This window comes from Sander vitreus, chromosome 21 (genome assembly GCF_031162955.1).
Source record: "Sander vitreus isolate 19-12246 chromosome 21, sanVit1, whole genome shotgun sequence".
NCBI lineage: Eukaryota > Metazoa > Chordata > Actinopteri > Perciformes > Percidae > Sander > Sander vitreus.
In genome coordinates this window covers 20,092,865-20,113,593 of record NC_135875.1, presented here as the reverse complement: position 1 = coordinate 20,113,593, position 20,729 = coordinate 20,092,865, and the positions used below count along the sequence as shown (strand labels likewise).

Sequence of the window (20,729 nt, the reverse complement as noted above, 5' to 3'; positions counted from 1 at the left end):
ATCACACTACATGACTATAGTACATTTTTATTTGTATTTCAATGAAAATGAGAATGATGATCCAAAAAAATTGATCATTCCCTCTAATATCGGTCAAAATGATCACAATATCATGCAGCCCTAGTTGGAGGGGTCTGGTGCCTTGCTCAAGAGCACTGTGGCAGTGCCCAAGGTGCTAGCATCTCTTCAGCTACCAGTCCACATTCCATACTTCGGTCCGTACGGGGACTTGAACTGGTGACCCTCTGGTTTGTGACCCAACTCCCTACAGACTGAGCTATTGCCCCCATCCTCTTTCACCCTATGTACTACCATACGGTCATGCGATTGAAAGAACCTCAACGCTTGAGGTTTAGAACATGATGTTATCTGTTCTGATATACAGTGTGAAAGCATTTCTAAATGTGGCAGTACAAATCCATTGTTTTGGTCTTGGTTGAGCTTGTGTGTAAAAAAAAATGTTCAAGCATTTTAAATGTGTGTTAACTGTATGCATTTTGTGTCAAAGCAACAAGAAATGTGTTAATTGTATAGCCTACACACAGAAAATTGTCATCGGCAATTGTAAAAACACTGTAATACTGTTCCCCCACAGGGTTTGTAAGGCAGAGACACACTCCCCTTTTTTTTTTTTTTTTATACGTTGCGTATATTTAAATACTAAATCATTTGTATCTCAAAGAATGTCAGATGCTTAAATGGAGCATTGCATTAGTTCAGGCAGAGCAATGAAGTGGGGCTTGCATTAGCTGATTGGCATCAGCTACTTCATTCATGCTTTACCCTCAGTGGCTCATTCATCTCAGCTCCTTGGCAAACAGCAACATTATTAGGGGGGGTATTAGTCTCCCAGATGGACCCTTGGGGGGGGGGGGCATTAGTCTCCCGAATGGACCCTTGTTGCTGCTCGAAATCTTTGAGAGCTCTCTCAAATTGAAGAGCTTTTTCCACCAAAATCTACCTAAGTAACCATGTGCTTTTGAATGTCAATTGCTTGACATAAGTGTCTCTTAATTTGCCAAAAAGGACAGTTTAAAGGTCACAGGCTGGAATCTTTTGGTAAAGTGTGGGTGGACCTCAACCTCCTTGACCAAAGTGCAGCATTTAATAACATATTCCCCTTTTTTCTTATTAAAAACGGTGTTACTTGTAAGCTAGCAATAGTAACAGCTCATCCGTACACTTAGGTATTTATCCCTCAAGAGTCTTGTTTTTACAGTATGCTCAACTTCGGTAACCTAATTTAATAGCTAAAGCATCAGTTTTGCAAACCCTGGGAGCAACATTTGGAGCAGATCTCACTTTCAATTACATTATAATATCACTACATTTCCCTATTTTCACCACTGTAGGTAAGGATTAGACTGTTTATCATGTATATGATACTGCTACTGAAGTACATGCTTTTGTAACTTATTGACCAGTCTGTTGTAATGGCATTTTCTCTGACTTTAATACTCTTATTAAAAGGTTCCAGCACGGATTCTAACCAGTTGCTAGGCCTAGCCATATACCTCCAGTATTAGCCTCCCTGTAGTGCCTTCCTATCCATGTTAGGGAGGATTTTAAATTGCCCCTTATATTGTATTGAGGACTTGCTCCACTATACTTATCAGAACCCTAAATTACTCCAGTAGAGTGGCTAAAATACTGTAATTTTACTGTGTAGCTACTGGATGTGAATACATATGTGCAAGGGTGTAAGTACAAAACAAGACGTTGCTGAAAGAGATGGTTCATTGCCTGTTTGTCAAGCAGGAAAATCTTCCTCCTCCGTATCATAAAAAGTGCACCAGAGTTCACCACTGGGAGTTTCCACTTTAGTGCCAATTTGAAGACAACTTCCTGGTGGTGAACTTGAAAATCTTTTACTTTATAAGTTGACTAGGGCCTCGCCAATGTACCATGAGTTTTGTGTCTCTGAGGCTAGGGGCAAAAACTTGACATGATGCTTTAGACGATCGGTGCATTCGCTTCCACGTAAAATGGTTGCTTCAGTATAGGGTTAGAATTAACAGTAAGCTTTTGGGGAAATAAAGGATGTGGGAAAATGACCAGTCACACCAAAAATGGAATAACGTAATCATACCTTTGCCTTATACTACAGAGAGATGAGAGTTTGACCCAAAGATGTTGCCTTGGGTTAGTAACGTACATATTTAGCTACATAATGAATGCAAGGTATCATGGGGATAGGAATTAAGTGGATAACAATGGTACAAAAATGCTAGCTTTGAGCAGGAGGTGTGTCCTTCAATTTAACGCATGGGGAGAACACAAAGGTTGACTACTGTAGGTGTGCTATGGCTGTAAAAACCTAAGCCTACAAATGTAAGTTGTCACTGAATTTCCGTTTTAAACTGCAAATAAAACAAGACATCTATGGGAAGGTAGGACCCTGAGAATAAAAGCCTCAATTTGCATGCAACAAACACATTACCACTGCTTTAATTGGCTAGGGCTAATTTTTTTTATCAAGACACTGAGTTGCAATGGGAAAGGCGGAAACGTTTTTGTATTTTTCTCATTTTCCCTTAAAAACATTGAAAAACTGTCTGGTCTCCCATCTCATCATAGTTCCTGCTGTTTTCGCTGTTCAACACAGAACGTCCTCACACCTCAGAAGACTGCTGAGGCTTCTCTCTGGAGGGAATTACTCATTTATACGCCCTTAGCGAAGGGCAGAACTACAACGCTGCTGAGCTACAGAGAAACCCTGCCGTATAAGCTCCCAGCTCAGCCTCTCAGCGGTCTCATCTGAGCACACCAGCAGAGAAAAGATAAGGAAGGGCAGGGTAAGAATGACTAAGCATTACAAAAGCACAAGCGGTGTTGCCACTTTGTGTGTTTTAAGACCAATTACAGCAGACTTTCTGACTGGTTAATGAATGCTGTATCTGTGATGGACTAAACTGTGTAGGTCTGCACATTCCCATACAGTATACAGTGGGGTGTCATGTGATGTAATGCAGCAGCCATATTGGAGGTCTTCAGCTTTCTATTGCTTTTATAGTTGGACACTTTTTTGCTGGTTTTGACTGAGGGGAAATATATTATTAATATATGTGACTGCATTTGTGCCTAGGTAATGTCACTTTGTCAGCTATAGCAAATAATGTCAGCTAGCTAGTTTTAACACATTTGATTGATATTTAGAGTTGAATGCGGGATGGGAAAAAATAACAAGCTTCAGCTTCGTCCCGCTCCTTTTCGAACATATTAAACATATTGTTTGTACGCCTTTATAGTTATTGTTTTTCCTTTTGGTGTGTTGCAATGCACTTATTGTGTCTTTATATTTTATTGTATTGCTATTTTTTGTTCGCAAGTGAAAGAAAGAAAGAAAGAAAGACAGATTAGGGGTAACTGCAGTGAATCGTACACGTACACATTTAGCCAGTTAGATTTAATGATGTATTTTTGTAGTTTTCCTCTCGGTTTCTGTTTGTTTAGCCAGGCTTTAGTTTTCCATTGTCTGTTTCCGCCACTCCCTCCTGCTCTGCATTACCTGCTGATTCCTTTCACCTGGCCTGCCCCACCCCAATACTGCTCCCCTACAGCTAATCAGCCCCTCACTATATGGTTTACCGGTTCATTTCCTCAGTTCTTTGCCAGATTGTCTAGTGCGTTTAGCGCGCCAGTGTTCATTCTGATCCTGCTGATCCTGTCTGGCTGGCCCTACTGGATTTGCTTGCTACGCTGACTGACTACCTGGTTTGAGCTCCACTTATTAAATACTGAACCTGAACTGTTTTCTGTGTCGTGCTATTGGGTTCTTGCCTGCCATTTTGTGAAACCTGACAGTTTCAGCCCTCCATCCACACTAAAAAACAAAAACTGAACTGATAAAAGGTGGGGCACCATAGAGAGTGTTCTGACCAGCAGCATCTCTCTGTGGCTTGAGAACACAACACCTAATGCCTACCATACACTAAATGACTTTAAACAGACTTTGAAAAGACTAAAGTCTGACACCATCTCACATCTAAAGACAACCATCTAACATTTAACGTTAAAGACTGTCACACATTGCAAGACTACAACTAGATTCGTTGTGAAAAAATGTAACCTAGCGAGCTTGCTACCGCTAGCGTTAGCTGGTAACTTAAGGGAAAGTTTGCCGATTTTCTGGTCTGCCGTACATGCAGATGAATGGTGACAGTACCCGGAGGTCCTCGTTTATCCGCCAGTAAAACTCCCATTGGATGACACTCTTCAGAAGGGATGAAAATTGGCACCTCTCCCTCTTTAGCGCTTAGCTTAGCGTGGCGCCATAGCAACAATAAACACTGGCTCTAGCCGTTTGCTGCTTCCTGTTTGGAGCTGAAGGGAGCGCACCCATTGGTTGTTGACAATGTTCACATGATTCAACTTTCCTACCAAGACATAAAACTTACGTTTGATTTTGTCGGAATGTCAAGACGGGAAAAAGACTGACTCGGACTGAGTTTTATGACCAACTTACACCAAGCGATTGAGACGATGGCGGCGCGACCCAACTCTAGCAAGACTCTCATGATTTCATTCCGATATTGCAAAGACAAGAAAGCCCTGAGAAGAGTGGTGAGGTCAGCAGAGAGGACTATTGGGGCCTCAATTGTTCTACCGCAGCCTGCATTGCAGCACGACAAGACTCAAAAACAGCTTTTACCTGGCTACTATCAGACTACTGAACTCAAACACCACTAAACTATGCTTTACTATGCAAATGTGCAATACTATTTATTCATTTACAAGTGCAACACATCACATAGTCGTACTGCTGGAAATTATTTATTCTGTTTTTGATGTATATTCATAGAGCTCTGTTTATTATCCTGTTTGTTTGTGTTTTAAAAGGAGCCATGCTCGTAATTTCGTTTATGCTTTACATTTCTGTGTTTTGCTGAGTGACAATAAAAGGAATCTTGAATCCTGGATCTTGTTTACAGTCCTAAACAATACAGTATGAAAATAGCAAGGATACAGAAAAACATTTTGTCTATGAGAATTTAGTTTTCTCGTCTTCTACACCCTTAATTGTCTAATAGTACATTGTTTGACCCCTGATGGGGATTCCAACCCCCATTATGGGAGGGTATGGTTTTTACCATGTCACGTAATCTACTTATGGAAAAGACCTTTTCCAACTTGAAATATTTATACATAACAATGCTGAAATCCCTTTTTGAATGACAAAGTGTTGGTGTACCTGATTTATATAATATATATATTTATTTATTAAATATACACATGCAATTTAGGTAATGTAATCCGATTACAAACAGAGGTAATTGTCATTAGACAATGGGGCAGCTGTGGCTCAGGTGGTAGAGCAGTCGCCTGCCAATCGGAAGGTTGGTGATTCGATCCTTGGCCCTGCAGTCCCTGGTCGATTTACATTTACTCAATTAAAGACAACTAGAAGAATTATATAAACTGTGACATTTAGAAATGACCAGTAAAGAAGTAATTCTCTAATTGGGAAGACATGGAAATGCCATAGACTACCTGTTACATTCTCCTAGGTAACCTTAGCCTTACACCTTCTCCTGTACAATACATGTTTGTCTGTTTACTTTGCTGTGTGGGAGATACTTTGTGGTGTTTTGAGCTGTAATGTAATTGTTCTGAAAAGGCCACAAAGATAAGATCCTGTCCCCATCTGGGACGGAGCCGCCGAGCCGGCATCAATAATTCATATCTTGACCATTACGAGATATGAACTACGAGCTTGGGAATGTCTGATCTGCTAGCGGAGGGATGTAGAAAGATAAATTTGGTTGATGGATGGCTATCCTACCACTTTTTCATCTGTGCAGCCTGCTCTAGTGAAATGTCATGAAATGAGCCCAGCGTTTTCAATGCAAAAACGGAGAGAAAGCAGCTGTTTGATTCGTACTGTTGACCACAAAGCAGCTTCACCAGCAGTTGTGTTTACGTGCCTTGCTAAATGGAATCTCAGCCCTTGTTGTTGGAAAAGAAAGCATATATGAGTCACTTCACCAGCTGAGATTTTCCAAGTCGTGATCCATCAGTCACTCTGCAATTACCAGCTTCTCTGACTATTCGGCAACTGCTGCTCAACACAGAACGTCTGTCCCACCTTCGCTTCACCAAGGCTAAATTTGATTATGTAATGATTGCAAAGGTGAAAGCAGCATGCATGCCTGCCAGGCAAAACTGATGAACAACCTCAGCAGGGGAACAATCTGAGCCAATGTTTCCTCTAGGCACTGTGGATCGTTGCAGAACAGTTAAAGTCAAATAAGGCCATATGTTTTCCGAGATTGTGCCAATTATCCCCAAACAAGGCCGTCTCTGTGAGGCTGTACTAAATGCTAATGCTAGATCAACAACACGCTCACGATGACAATGCTAACAGGCTGATGTTAATATATAAAGTATTTATATAAAGTTTATATAACTTCACTCTCTTCACATACTGCCTTGGTCAGGAACGCTTTTGGCGCCATTTTTCAACATGCAGGGTAGAGTTAGGTTTATATGCAGAAAAACTATGTGGTTAGGTTTAGGAAAAGTTCTTGGTTTGGGTTAAAATAAGTATGTTTGTTACGTAAGTTACATATGTGACGTTAGTAGGATTGGGGATCGAGAACCGGTTCCAACTTGGAATCGTTACAAAAATTACGATTCCAATGGAATTGTTTTTTTTGTTTTTTTTTATTGGAATCGTTTGGAAAATTTGGTTTCGAATCCGATCATTGGTTCCAAATTTAACATGCACAAGTTTTTGTTTCCGTAGCGGCCACCGTACTTCCAGGCACTTGTTGCTTTTACAGCCAGGGAGCACAGTAAGCAGCGCTCTAGTGTGGTTTTATTTTTACGTTGAAAAAGCCCAGTAAAACTGTAAACCACCAATGAATGAATGAAAATAAAATAAATCACAATTGTTAAAATCAAAACGATGCCCAACCCTAGGTGTTAGTTAAGTATGTTACGTAGTGAACTTACGTTAAAAAAAAATGTCATCATAGCTTAGCGGTTAAAGCCTGGTGCGTCTCATATGGACGCTAAGGTACGGTGGCCGACAGGGGGCAAATGCCCTGCAACTTAGGAAAACACACACAAATAGACAAAACACAAGCAAATTAAGAAAACAACTTCATTCATTTGACAACACATGCGCAGCATTCAGCAAACGCGCTGCAAATACACACAACACAACCAAATACATAAACGCGCTGAAAATATGAAACGATGCAAAAAGAAAAGCACACAAACCCAGAAAACAAATGCAACAAAAAAAATGCAGCATCCAGATTACACAACGGAAGTTCTCCAGACCTCTAGAGGGAGCAGCTAAGTGGAACAGCTGGATTTTTGACTCCACGAGGAGAGAGCGCTCTGCCTTTTTATTAGAGTCGGGTATGGCTACAGCCTGGAGAACTCCATAGACTGTATATTAAATTAATATTATTATTATTATTATTAATAACATAATATATTAGTAATATACAGTCTATGCTCCCGTCTCATGCCCTCCCGACTGGTGCCGTCCCCGAGCTTCGGCTTTTCAAAATAAAAGCTCGCGTCTGGTCCGCTATGTGTTTGTACTTTGGTGTTTTGGATGTTTGTGAACTAAACAGTACGGCAATCATGCTAATGAATACAATAACTTTTTCAGCAGATGTCTTACTTACAACACGTTGGAGTTAGCAAAGCAATTTTGTGTTTATATGTGCGAGCGGGATTTATTCAGATTGATAAATCCCACGGTAAATTGGCTGGTTGTATATATGAATACAGATTGATCACTTATTTTGTTGGTAACCGTTGTTGTATAATCACAATATTACACTTGAGGAGGCCTATACTTCAGTGATGCGCCTTTCGGACCTCGAAATTAAACCCTCTCATGTAATATGGCTTAAACAAACGTCAACGTTAAACGCTGATGCAGTTTTAAATGTTTTATTACCACAAGTTTACAGACGTCTCTGCTGATTGAGTATCACCTGTGACCTGAGCCGAGACACACCCACCAAACCAGAGAAAACATATCTCAAACATAGACTTAACAGTCTATTATATAACATTTACAGTCTATGCAGTCTCTCTCTCTCTCTCTCTCTCTCTCTCTCTCTCTCTCTCCCCCCTTTCTCTCTCTCCCCGTGGGGTTGAAAATCCAGCTGTTCCACTTAGCTGCTCCCTCTAGAGGTCTGGAGAACTTCCGTTGTGTAATCTGGATGCTGCATTTTTTTTGTTGCATTTGTTTTCTGGGTTTGTGTGCTTTTCTTTTTGCATCGTTTCATATTTGCAGCGCGTTTATGTATTTGGTTGTGTTGTGTGTATTTGCAGCGCGTTTATGTATTTGGTTGTGTTGTGTGCGTTTGCAGCGCGTTTATGTATTTGGTTGTGTTGTGTGCGTTTGCAGCGCGTTTGCTGAATGCTGCACACGTGTTGTCAAATTAATGAAGTTGTTTTCTTAATTTGCTTGTGTGTTGTCTATTTGTGTGTGTTTTCTTAATTTACAGGGCGTTTGCCCCTGTCGGCCACCGTACTAAAGGGTTCCTTGTGTGTCGGTATCAGACACTGAGATCCACTGAACAAGTTGGTCTTAGCATGCTAACATTTGTTATTTAGCAATTAAACACAGAGTACAACTGAGGCTGATGGGAGTGTCACACAGGGAGTGTCATCAGTTTTGCAGCTATTTGGTCATAAACCAAAGTACTGGGCAATCATTGACCTGATGATGGAACTACAGGAAAAATGAAGGGATCACCTTACAAGTTATTAGGATACATCCTCCGGGGAACCATGAATGTCTTTAAGAAATGTCATGGCGATCTTATCCAATAGTTGTAAAGATATTTTAGACCAAGTGTGAGTAAACTGGCTAAAGGCTGAACTGTGTTATGGATGTTGGGGGTACTAAGAAGCAAAAGGCCATATAGGAATTTTAAATACTTTAAAGCTGCTTGCCATAAACCAACCATGGAGAGAACCATTTCTCTGCCTATTTCTCAACAAGATAACACCTTCTGGTCAAAATGAAATCCCTCTTCGAGTGTCCAAAGCTCAGAAAAAAGCTATCTAATTTTGCGAGAGCTCCTATGGCTCCAAAAGCTGCTCCCAAACAGCCAGTCCTCAGAGGAGCTGTAACCAGGGCCAAGGAACAGGCATCCTGGGCGGGCTCGGCTCCAAACACTGGGCGTACGGCCCGTACTGGAGCCTCGGTGGCCACTCACTGGTTTATTGCCATTTCAGTGAGAAGAAAGGAGGGGGAGGAAGGGGGGGGGACTAGAGAGATAAAGAAAGGGACGAAGCTGCTTAATAGAGAATAACATAACCCTGTTAAAAAACTGAGCCCCGTTTAAATGAAAAAACAAACAAACATGTCAAACAAAAACGCACACACCAATAATTACTGAGCAAGCTGTGTTGCTGACAGTGTAGAACATGATGACACCAGACCACAACACCAGCACACACACACACACACACACACACTAATGGCTGTGAAGGGGATAGTTGGCATGTCTGTGCACCTTGACAGCCACACATAGGAGTGTTTTATGCATTCATGATTCAGACTGAGTCCAGAGTCCAGTCTGTTAGGGATTATTAAACCTACAAAAATGGGAGCTTTTCAGGTGTGTCCTGCCAGGCCTTTGTCATCATATCTGGACCAAATTCTCTCAGACTTGTTGGGTTTTTGAAGCACCAATTTGGCACCTCCCCCCCTCCCCACACCCTAATCACAGCATCTTACATGCATTAGTGCAACTGCAGTTGCATGCACAGGCTCTACATCAGACCAAGGGCTTGGTTGAGGGGTTTCTTACCTGGATTGCCGCAGTCCGCGCACGTTTCGTTGCCCGGTCTCGCCAGCACGTCCTGCAGGAGCCGGTTGTTCCCCTCCGGTTCCAGCGCCATGGTGGCTTTATCCGTCCAGCCTCACCGCGGTGGGAAGAAGCGTGCCCAAGAACATCCGCTGCTAGAGTCCGACAGACAGACACACAGCCGGACTGCTCGGTCACCTGTCAGTCAGTCACCTCCAATCTGGAGTGAAGAGAGAGAGACTGAACGATCCGAGCCGGTGCTGGAGGATCTCTTTCTCTCTCTCACTCACTCACTCACTCACTCACTCTCTCTCTCTCTCTCTCTCTCTCTCTCTCTCTCTCTCTCTCTCTCTCTCTCTCTCTCTCTCTCTCTCTCTCTCTCTCTCTCTCTCTCTCTCTAAAAACCAAGCCTATATGTGACCATCACCTCCTCCCTCCCACCATCCCTCCCTCCCCCGTCTGTCTGTCTTCTTTCCCCTCCACCCCTTGTCATATCTTATGAAAGTGAGACATCCAGCGGTGGACTCCCAGAACACATTTCATGATTTAACAATAGGCCTACAGTACATTTAATGTTTAAAATCCCCATAACCCGTGCTAAAACTTAAAATAGGCCAATAGCCTAGTATGAACAATAAATCATTTCAGACTGAATTCATGCACAAAAGGGAAATATATATGAGAGGCCTACTATTTTTTTTTTTAATCTAAACAAAATTAGTATATTAGGCTATCAAGGTACTTTTATTTTGTATGCCTAGTTCTCAACAGTAGGGGTGTATGCTTTTTTTTATTAAGTCAGTATTATGGTGTTTCATCATTGGGCCATATGGTGTGATATTGTACATGTTAACCTTATATAATAACCTCCATACATAGTTATTATTTCATTATTGAGGCTATCTGATACTCTCTCTTCGGAATGTTTGCAGATGTCCATTTTATTTAGCTCAATCACAAATAAATAAAATAATAAAAGTGTCTCAATAAGCTTATTACTTTATAAAGAACAAAATGAACCTCGATTTAGTTAGGATGTATTAAATTATACCGGGCTAATGTTGTGTTTGGTGGCGATTTGTAGTTCTTTGTGAAGTTATTAGGACTTTTCCATCAATCCTTTTGGATCATCAATGCGATTCAATCGACTAGTAATGTCTGTTTGCGGAGTCGGCCCTGAAACAAAACGTCATATTTACGCGACTGTTGCCACCCTATTTTATAGAAGACTCGCAGCCTTTTAAAACAAAAACAAAAGCCAATAAAACATGTCTAACGCCATGAATTTCGGTACGAAGAGTTTTAAACCTCGGGCTCCTGATAAAGGCGCGTTCCCTCTGGATCATTTTGGTAAGATAAGACACAGACAGTTGTTTAAATGTAGTCTGCAGCTGTTTGATAAACAGCGGTGTTGTCTTTAGAAACATGCAGCTGTTCTTTTACGGATAAAGACAGGACACGTGACGTTAAGGACATTGGGTTCAACTGCATTAGTTAGTTTTCTTTGTCAAATTTTAATATAGAGATATAACATTACGGTATACTGCTCAGTTCTGTAAGACTGTAACGACAATGTAATAATAACGCATGACAACGTTACATGGCATGACAGGCGCAAACTGGAGCTGATGCAGCCTACCGTTTCCTGAAGGCTAGCGCTAAACCCACCAGACTCCATTAAAAAAAAAACAATACTGTTAGCGTGTATAGAGCCAACATATTTTCACATGTAAATCGGTAAACTATTTGTTAATTTCAACCAAAACTAGAGTTGTCATTGTTGGAAAATTGGAAAGACTACCCAAAACGGCTTTTCATAGTTTTATTTACTTTCTGTCGACTTTGAATGAAGTGTATTTTACGATGCTAAAATTACTGCTTATTTACATGGAGTCTGGTGGCTTTAGGGAACGCAATTTTGCGGGTGTTTTTATATTTAAAAAAAGTATTTTACTCTTTAACAGAAAGGTCGACCTCCTTAGACATCTTTTCCATAATGTTGTCAGACACTTAGAATATTAATCTGAGCCTGTCAGTGGCGAAAACGAGCAATTTTGTGGACGTAAATTGAAGCTGCACAATTGCCCTATAAGTTAGCTACGTTGTAGCTTGTTTCGCTGAATGCCGACAGCAGCGGTCTTGCTTAATACCAGAGTCTGGACCAATGTCAAAGATTGTTGTTCCCATCAGTCACTTAAACACAAAAACATACGAAAATAGGGTCCAGGTTACCCTTTACCATTACACACAGTCCAACAAACTGTGAGAACGTCTCCATTCTTCTCTACTACATAGCTTGAGCCCAAGTTGGCTATTTGTCAGACCACAATGGAATGAAACTCCGATGTGTGTCGTTGAAGAAATTGTCTTGTGCGGTTACAACCAGGCCTGGCTCAAGATAATACCAATAGGAGTACAATGGGTATCTTCCATAATAAGCAACATAAACAAATACAGAGGACATTTTAAAACATATGTCAAGTAGGGCTGTGCAGTTAATCGAATATCAATCGCGATTTTGATTTTGGCTTCTAACGATCACAATAATAATGTAATCGAGAAAAAACGATTATTTTGCACATTACGTTTTTGCAAGTAAACTCTTATTTTAAACTCTTGTGTTCTGAATGAAAAGAGAAAAAAGTATTAAAGGGACGTTTCACAGTTCACGGACGTTTTTCACTGTTTTTAAAATTACAAAAAAACTGCAACGTCTTTCCAAAAGTCAATGAGTCAACGTTTTAAATAATCGTGATTCCAATATTGACCAAAAATAATCGTGATTTTTTTTTTCCCATAATTAAGCAGCCCTAATGTCAAGCAATAATGTCTAATGCTATGCTCCATGGCTGGACCTTCACGCTGAAATGGGCCTTCTTATTTTCAGGAGAGTGTAAAGCCTTCAAGGAGAGGTTCATGAAATGCCTGAAAGACAACAGCTTCGACAACTCCAAGTGCCGACTGCAGTCCAAAGACTACCTGGAATGCCGCATGGACAAGTAAGAAACCTCATCAAAAATAAAGCCTAAGGGCTCCTGCACGCTGCCTGCGTGGCGTGAGCGTGTCAGCTGCGTAGCGTGTCCATTTTTATTCCGGCTCCCATGTTAACAGGTTAGAGCTTGCACGCTGCCTGTGTGACGCGAACGTCTCCGGCGCAGCTCGAGCCGCGCCGAAAACGCGGGCATGCTAGAAACAGGACCGACGCCTATTTTTGGAAGCGTTTCCAGGCAAAATAGAATAGGAAAATATGTTTTTATGTCATTTTGACACAAATACATATTATTAAATGACATTTTGATGTTTGAAAGTCTCTAGGTTTTGACATAAATGCAGATAGAAATGTAATTTAAAAAAAATAATAAATAATTATCGATTTTCAAATGTTGCACCTGTCAATACAGAACGAAATATTCGGTAGCCTATTTTGCCGTCGTTATCTTTGCTGTTATCAAATCAGTATATATTTATGTTTAACATGGAGTATACTATATATATTTTTTGGGGGCCCTTTATTTGGAAGTGGATAGACATGAAAGGGGGAGAGAGATGGGGGATGACACGCAGCAAAGGGCAGCAGGTCGGACCCGAACCCCACGCCGCTAGAGGACTCAGCCAACATGGGGCGAACGCTCCCACTGGGTGAGCCAGAGGCCAGAGGCCGCCCCGTCTGTAGCCTATTTCGCCGTCAATACTGCCAACGTTGTCTTTGCTGTAATCTATTATTTCATTTTATCAATGGGAAACATACAGGTGTACAGACAAGGCTAGCAGCAGCAGCAGCAGCAGCAGCGCCGCGTCAAACACGTTTCTGGTGTGCAAAGACATAGGAAACGCCACGCAGCCGCCACGCAGCTGACACGCAACGGAAATGCCACGCTCACGCCACGCAGCCAGTGTGCAGGAGGCCTAATACACCTCTTATAGTACTTATGTGGTGACTCTGTAAAGTGAAACACATTCTAACAATTCTTTTAAATAGAGCTGCAAAGATGAATCAGTTAGTTGTCAGCTATTAAATGAATCACCAACTATTTTGATAATCGATTAATCGGTTTGAGTCATTTTTTATTTTTTATTTACCGATTGACATTCTTCACCATTTTATAGACCAAACAACTATTTGATAAATGGAGAAAATAAATCGACAGATTAATCAGCAGTGAATAATCGTTAGTTGCAGGCCTACCTTTTTAAACGAGAATTGTCATTTTTCATAATTTCTAGATAGTTTCCTTGTTATGTTGTGTTTTCCAGTCAGCTGATGGCCAAGGAGCCTCTGGCCAGACTAGGTTTCAAAGACCTGATGGATCCTCCTCCCAGCCAAGCAGACAGAGACACAAAACCCTGACCCCGCTACTCCACCACAGCCGCCGTGCCAAAACTGGCAAGGATGGCGTCGCTGACTGTGGACAAGACATATCAAACTATTTGTTTTTGATGTCAACACAGGTCCTACACCAGCATATTAAAAAGGCAAAGACTGCTGTGAGTGTGGAGCTGAGAAGAATGGCTTCAAGGACTGTGAGAATGTGGGCCTGCAAGAGGATAGTGTGGTTTGCATTGTGGCCTTAGAGAAGTTTGAGGTTGCAGAGAAGAAGTGTACTGTGTACATATGATAACATGTATTATATATGGAGATGCTATTTATGTGAATAAAATATTTAGTTTTTAAACTAAACTGTGCACGTCGATTGACTCCGGTGTTTGATAGTTTATTATTGATTAGTGACATCTGCTGGAAATGTGTCGGTGTTGCATTTGTATGGATGGATTTAATCCACTAGTACAGTGCCCGTTCAAAATGTGCCTGTTTGGAACGGGCCGATTGCTTTTCATTGAGTTTCCTCTCAGCGAAATGATCTGAGTGAATTTAAGTTGAGCTTTTACTGTAAAGGGTAGACGGCATGTGTTTTTAAATTTGCCTCAAAGTTTTGTGGATAACGCGCTGGGCACTCCATTTAAATGTAAATGTAAATGGCCTGTTCTTATATAGCGCTTTTCTAGTCTTAACGACCACTCAAAGAGCTTTAACGTAGTACAGGAACCATTCACCATTCACACGCTGTGGCCGAGGCTGCCGTACAAGGTGCCAACTGCTCATCAGATAACACATTTAACGCACATTTACACTCCGATGGCGCAGCACCGGGGGCAACTTGGGGTTCAGTGTCTTGCCCAAGGACACTTCGACATGGGACTGCAGGGCCAGGGATCGAACCACCAACCTTCCGATTGGACCGCCCTACCACTGAGCCACAGCCGCCCCATTTAGCAAAGAAAATCCCAAGATCTTCTCCATTAACATTTAATACAAGTATTAAGAATGCGGAGATACATATTCTCACTGTATGAAAATAAATTGTATTATCCAATTTTTTTTTTTGGGGGCATTATCGGCCTTTATTTTGATAGGACAGCTGAAGACATGAGAGGGGGGGGAATGACATGCAGCAAAGGGCCGCAAGTCGGAGTCAAACCCTGGCCCGCTGCGTCGAGGAGTAAACCTCTATATATGGGCGCCCGCTCTACCAACTGAGCTATCCGGGCGCCCCAATTAGTTTTTTTTTTTATATCATACAATTTCATATGATATGACTGGACTGATACACATTCGAAATTCAGTCTGTGCCTATAAACATGCTATTTCACACTGAGTATATTATTCTCAGCTGCCCTTAAAGGACTACTAGTAGTCAAAGCCACACTCAGGAGGATCAGCAACATAGTTAAATACATGAGACACCCTTCAACACTAATGGAGAAAGGCATCCTGGGTGCCAGGATGTGGTAGAAGAAGTATTGAGCTCCTTTACTTAAATGTACTAATACCACACTGTAAAAATACTCTGTTACAAGTTGAAGTCCTGCGTTGAAAATGTTACTTAGCCTAAGTAAAAGTATGTAAGTAGCATCAGGAAAATGTATTTAGAATTACATAGTATTAAAGGCTATGAACACCCACACAGGTGTTTTCAGTTACTCTGGCTGATTAGACCTGTGCTCAGATTGAAGGTGGGCCGGAGCTTAGATGGGAGTTCATTAGGTCACAGATCCTTTCTACCAACAAGAATGATACAGCTGTCATTTGTCCTGGCCTTACATGTGCAACAGAGCTAACAAAAGGCTCAGGAAGATGTTAATCAATCAGTCTATACACACCCACACAGTCCTGGGAATAGATCTGATCAGCCAGATTCACTGAAAACACCTGTATGGGTGTTCAGGGCGTTTAAAAGTAAAAGTACTCAATGCAGAAAAATCCTCACATTTTAGAAACTGGAAACGATCAAAACAGTTCTGTGTTTAACCGACGAATCATTTCAGCTGGACTTGTAGGCCTGTATATGGCTGGGTAGTTTGATTCATAGTAAAACGTATTTTATGAACTGCATGTATTTTATGTGCACACATCTTAACTTGTAAAGCAACTAGTACCTAAAGCTGTCAGATTAATGTAGTGGAGTACAAAGTACAATATTTACCTCCGAAATGTAGCAGAGTAGAAGTAGAAAGTGGCATGAAAAGAAAAGACTCAAGTACAAGTACCTCAACATTTGCACTTAAGTACAGTACTGAAGTAAATGTACTTGGTTGGATTCAACCACTAGTTCCAGGTACTGTAGGTCTCTGTACAGTATAGTGGAGATGTGGTAGTAGTGAATAATGAAGTGCCTGATTCTGGAAACTCACTGAACAAACATTTGGTGAACCATGTGTGTGTTACAGAGGGGACTATGTGCTCAGGGAGATGAGACGATCTGCAGCGCACCGCTGCACAGCTGCAGAGAAAGATAGTCAAAACATCTGGATTGGCAGTTGTAAGGGCTACAGACTAAGCAATATACGCCTCACCTGCAAATTCCAGGTTGCATGTGTTTGAAATGTTCCGTGTGAAATTCAAGATGGGTTGGGTCATGGCACATAGACATTTTCCCAGTCTTAAGTCTTTGTCATGTACACATGTAAAAAGCCAATAAGATACCTGGTTACGAAGACAATACAGATTCCTACAAAGACAATGTTAACAACTGCACATGTATTTAGTAACAGAGCGACTTGATCATTCGGTTTTAATTGTTTAAAAAAAAGAAGAAAAGAAAGAAAATAACGTTGTAGATTTCTGCATAGGAGCTCATGATGCTTGATCTTCCTTGTGGCTGCCAAAGACTGTTCAGAGGATTTGGCAATATATTCCTCTCTGGGGTAAAAAAAAAAAAAAAAAAGTTAAGTTAGAAGTCCCATATTATAGGGCATCATAATAAAGAAAATAAAAACATGAATAATCAATACAAACAAGCTGTGAAATCTTACTTACCCGCTCTAACCTCTTGAGTCTTTGTTGGAGCCACCAGGCTCTTGGGTCCACACACCGGTCACCATTGTTAGTGCTAAGGCTTTAGGGGTGAAAAGACAGGTAAGAGACCAAACACACACAAAGGTGACATTGATTAGGGCTGCAACTAACAATTATTTTCATTGCCGATTATTTTCTCAATTGAGTAGTTGTTTGGTCGGTAACACTTTACTTGAAAGTATCTACATAAGAGTGACATGACACTGTCATGAACACGACACAGTCATGACACATGAACCCTAACCCTAACTTGTCATGACTAACCGAATGACACTTACTGACAGAAGCGTTATGTCATAAACGACTTGTTTATAATGTTCATGACAGTGTCATGTCACTCCGTTTGGCTTCAGCGCTTCTTTTGTTTGGGCCTTTTTGTCTGAAGTTTTTAAAGCCGCCGGTGTGGTCGACATGTTTGTTGTCCTCTCTCACTTGTGGCTGTGAAGCAGATACGTTACCTATTACGTAGAGGTTATAGGTTACGCAGGGAGGGCAAGAACATTCAGTTCATCAGATGTTTCCTAAAAAAAGTCCAATCAGTAACCGTTTGGTCTATACAATGTCAGAACATGGTAAACATGTTGTTCAGTGTTTCATAAAGCCCAAGATAAAGTCTTCAAATGTCTTGTTTTGTCCACAACTCAAAGATATTCAGTTTACTGTCCCAGAGGAGTGAAAGAACTAGAATATATTCACATTTAAGAAGCTGGAATCAGAGAATTTGATGTTTATTCATAAAAAAGGACTCAAACCGATCAAAATTGTTGGCGATTAATTTAATAGTTGACAACTAATCGATTAATCGTTGCAGCTCTTGTATTGATCTTCTCATGTAACTCGCGGCAAGAAAGCAAATACGTGTATTTCCCAAAATGTCGAACTATTGCTGTTGTGCCAAGGTTTCTGCTGGCCTCTCTCTCTTGTTCACATCACTCTTGTTTGTCAGCTCGGGATCAGCTGTAGGAGGAACTACCTGACTCAACACAAACACAGACACAAAATGAAGCTTGTGCGAGTGTACTTTTACCTACATGTATGCATGTATTTTACAAAGAGGAAACGTGTGTTCCTCATGTACATAGCAGGCGTTGACAGGTTCCTTAATGGTGGCATTGTTGGCTTTCATACAGCAGCTGGGGATAGGTCCTGATGGACTCCTGGACCTAGGCAAGTCATACTGAGGACACACTACAATGCACACAAAACAGAATCAAAGGCTGAATATGTTTTAAGAGCAAACAAAATTGTATGTTGCTAGTTTTATACCCTCCCCCCTCCCGAAGTAGGCAGTTTTCAGAATGTACAAGGAAATACAAATACAGGGCACAAATAGCAGATATTACATAGATAAAACATGTTAGTTAGTGAGCTAGCCACGGGTGCCTGGGCGGCTTAGTGGTGGAGCGTGTGCCCATATATAGAGGCTCAGTCCTCGACGCTGAGGCTGCAGGTTTGATTTCTGACCTGCTGCACTTTCCTGCATGTCATTCACCCTCTCTCTCCCCTAAAGTCCTAAATGCCAACAAAAAATGTTTTAGCCAGGCTAGATTTTATTCTATTATTATGCTATAGGCTAAGCTGACAGCTAGCTTCACCGTACAGACATGAGAGACAGACCACACTCACCTTGTGTAAACAGTATGGTTAAACACATGAGAGACAGTCCATAGTGAAAGCAGAAAGGCATCCTGGGTCCCAATATGATCGTCTCCGTACAGTAGAAATCTGATTATAGTGATTAATTAACAACTTTATTCTGGAGAGCCAATAATTCAACACTTGTCAGTGAAGTAAACAGTGAAGCTCTGACTTGCCAGAGGAAAAGTGCTCGATATAAATGAGGCCAATGTGCGGGGACACGTACACCCCCAGAGTCCAGAAAAGAGTAAGACAGCTGTCTGTTTAGGGATTTTACATAATGAACAGTCAGTGTTTGCTCCCTTTAGGGTGTTTTGGGTAATGGTGCCTAATAAAAAATCCTAGTAAAAATGCTTGTTTGTTACTGAAGACTTAAAACTCAAGTTACACTTGCAGTATGCAGAATTTCTTTTTTGTCCGACCAATATGTTCCTCCCTGTTCCCCAACGCATTTGCGTTGAATAATGAATAATTTTTACAAACAAGCTGTGAAATCTGACTTACCGCCTCTAACCTGTTGAGTCTTTGTTGGAGCCACCAGGCTCTTGGGTCCACACACCAGTCACCATTGTTAGTGCAAAGGCTTTAGGGGTGAAAAGACAGGTAAGAGACCAAACACACACAAAGGTGACATTGATTAGGGCTGCAACTAACAATTATTTTCATTGCCACTTAATCTGTCCATTTTTTGTCCTCGTTTGTCAGCTCGGGATCAGCTGTAGGAGGCACAAACACAGACACAAAATGAAGCTTGTGTGAGTGTACTTTTACTTACATGTATGCATGCACTGGACAATGAGGAAACGTGTGTTCATAATGTACAAAGCAGTCGTTGACAGGTTCATTAATGGTGGCATTGTTGGCTTTCATACAGTTAGGTCCTCCTGCATTCTTGACACTGTCCTTATTAGTCCGGTAACACTAAGGACACACTACAACGCACACAACACAGTCATATTATCAGTGTGAGGGAAAAACTCTTTCAGGCTGATTGTTTTTTACTTTACTTTGTTGCTATTTTTATCCCCCACCCCTCCCAAAAAAAGTATTACATTTTCAGTATGTATCAAGAAATCCAAATAGAAGACAAAGAATAGCAGTTAGGATACTACATAAATATAACATGTTAATTAGAGAGCTAGCCAGGCTAGTTTTATTCTGTTTTTATGCTATAGGCTAAGCTGACAGCTAGCTTCACCGTACAGACATGAGAGACAGACCACACTCACCTTGTGTAAACAGTATGGTTAAACACATGAGAGACAGTCCATAGTGAAAGCAGAAAGGCATCCTGGGTCCCAAAATGATCGTCTCCGTACAGTAGAAATCTGATTATAGAAAATAATTAAGAATGCTATTCTGGAGAGCCAATAATCCAACACTTGTCAGCGAAGTAAACAGTGAAGCTCTGACTTGCCAGAGGAAAAGTGCTCGATATAAATGATTTTAATACGCCTCTTTATTCCAGATAAAGAGGAACACAGCTGTCTGTTTGGGGAGGTTACACAATGATTTCATCACTGTTCTCGCCTTTTAGGGTGTGGTCAGTGAGGGCGCCTAATAGAAATTCTTAGGAAAAATGCCTAAAAGTGACATGTGACTATTACGGTTTTAATTTGTGCACTTTTAACCGACACTAATTCCCTCATGTTGAAACAAATACCACTATTCAAATAGCACTGAAATATTTAACTTTGAACCTATCTGTCTGAATTTATGTGGTCAGAAAATTCCAATATTGAAAAATGGTTATGTTGGATAGGTCAAATTCAGACACCAACTTCCAACCAGAACACAGTCAGAAGACCTCACATTATGTTGGTGAGAGTTGGGCAGATTGTGTGTTCAACACCTTTCAAGGTCTTGTTTAGCATCTCAAATTTAGCATGATACAGACACAAATTGAGAGTGGCTTTTTTTCAATTTAAAACTGAACCTACATCATGTAT

General features: G+C 41.0%; 3 protein-coding genes across 3 annotated transcripts in view; 1 reads left to right on the top strand and 2 right to left on the bottom strand.

Moving 5' to 3' along the window:
* Positions 1-10,138, bottom strand: part of LOC144536370 (arf-GAP with dual PH domain-containing protein 1) — a 37,475-nt gene extending 27,337 nt beyond the window's left edge. Inside the window, exon 1 of the mRNA XM_078279462.1 lies at positions 9,792-10,138. Within this exon, the coding sequence (XP_078135588.1) occupies positions 9,792-9,882 (91 nt within the window). The 5' untranslated portion in view covers positions 9,883-10,138. The remainder of the gene's footprint in view (positions 1-9,791) is intronic.
* An 842-nt stretch (positions 10,139-10,980) lies between these two features.
* Positions 10,981-14,466, top strand: cox19 (cytochrome c oxidase assembly factor COX19). The gene is made up of 3 exons (XM_078278818.1): positions 10,981-11,138; positions 12,676-12,787; positions 14,043-14,466. Exons 1-3 carry the CDS (start codon positions 11,057-11,059, stop codon positions 14,134-14,136), a joined length of 288 nt encoding a protein of 95 aa, XP_078134944.1. The 5' UTR covers positions 10,981-11,056; the 3' UTR covers positions 14,137-14,466.
* A 2,357-nt stretch (positions 14,467-16,823) lies between these two features.
* Positions 16,824-20,649, bottom strand: LOC144535971 (uncharacterized). The gene is made up of 7 exons (XM_078278816.1): positions 20,010-20,649; positions 19,556-19,712; positions 19,295-19,363; positions 18,769-18,867; positions 18,174-18,330; positions 17,104-17,182; positions 16,824-16,986 (listed from the first exon to the last, which is right to left on the bottom strand). The coding sequence occupies exons 2-7, from the start codon at positions 19,635-19,637 to the stop codon at positions 16,960-16,962; spliced, it is 513 nt and encodes a 170-aa protein (XP_078134942.1). The 5' UTR covers positions 19,638-19,712; positions 20,010-20,649; the 3' UTR covers positions 16,824-16,959.
* Between the last annotated feature and the right edge of the window lie 80 nt (positions 20,650-20,729).

Excerpts from the sequence above, each read along its gene's own strand:
- cox19 (XM_078278818.1), top strand. The coding sequence starts at position 11,057 with ATGTCTAACGCCATGAATTTCGGTACGAAGAGTTTTAAACCTCGGGCT. Across the intron at positions 11,139-12,675 it reads GTTCCCTCTGGATCATTTTG|GAGAGTGTAAAGCCTTCAAG; the intron begins GTAAGATAAGAC and ends TCTTATTTTCAG. Across the intron at positions 12,788-14,042 it reads CTGGAATGCCGCATGGACAA|TCAGCTGATGGCCAAGGAGC; the intron begins GTAAGAAACCTC and ends TGTGTTTTCCAG.
- LOC144535971 (XM_078278816.1), bottom strand. The coding sequence starts at position 19,637 with ATGCCACCATTAATGAACCTGTCAACGACTGCTTTGTACATTATGAAC. Across the intron at positions 18,868-19,294 it reads CTCCAACAAAGACTCAACAG|ATTTCTACTGTACGGAGACG; the intron begins GTTAGAGGCGGT and ends CACTATAATCAG. Across the intron at positions 16,987-17,103 it reads GACTCAAGAGGTTAGAGCGG|AGAGGAATATATTGCCAAAT; the intron begins GTAAGTAAGATT and ends TTTTTACCCCAG.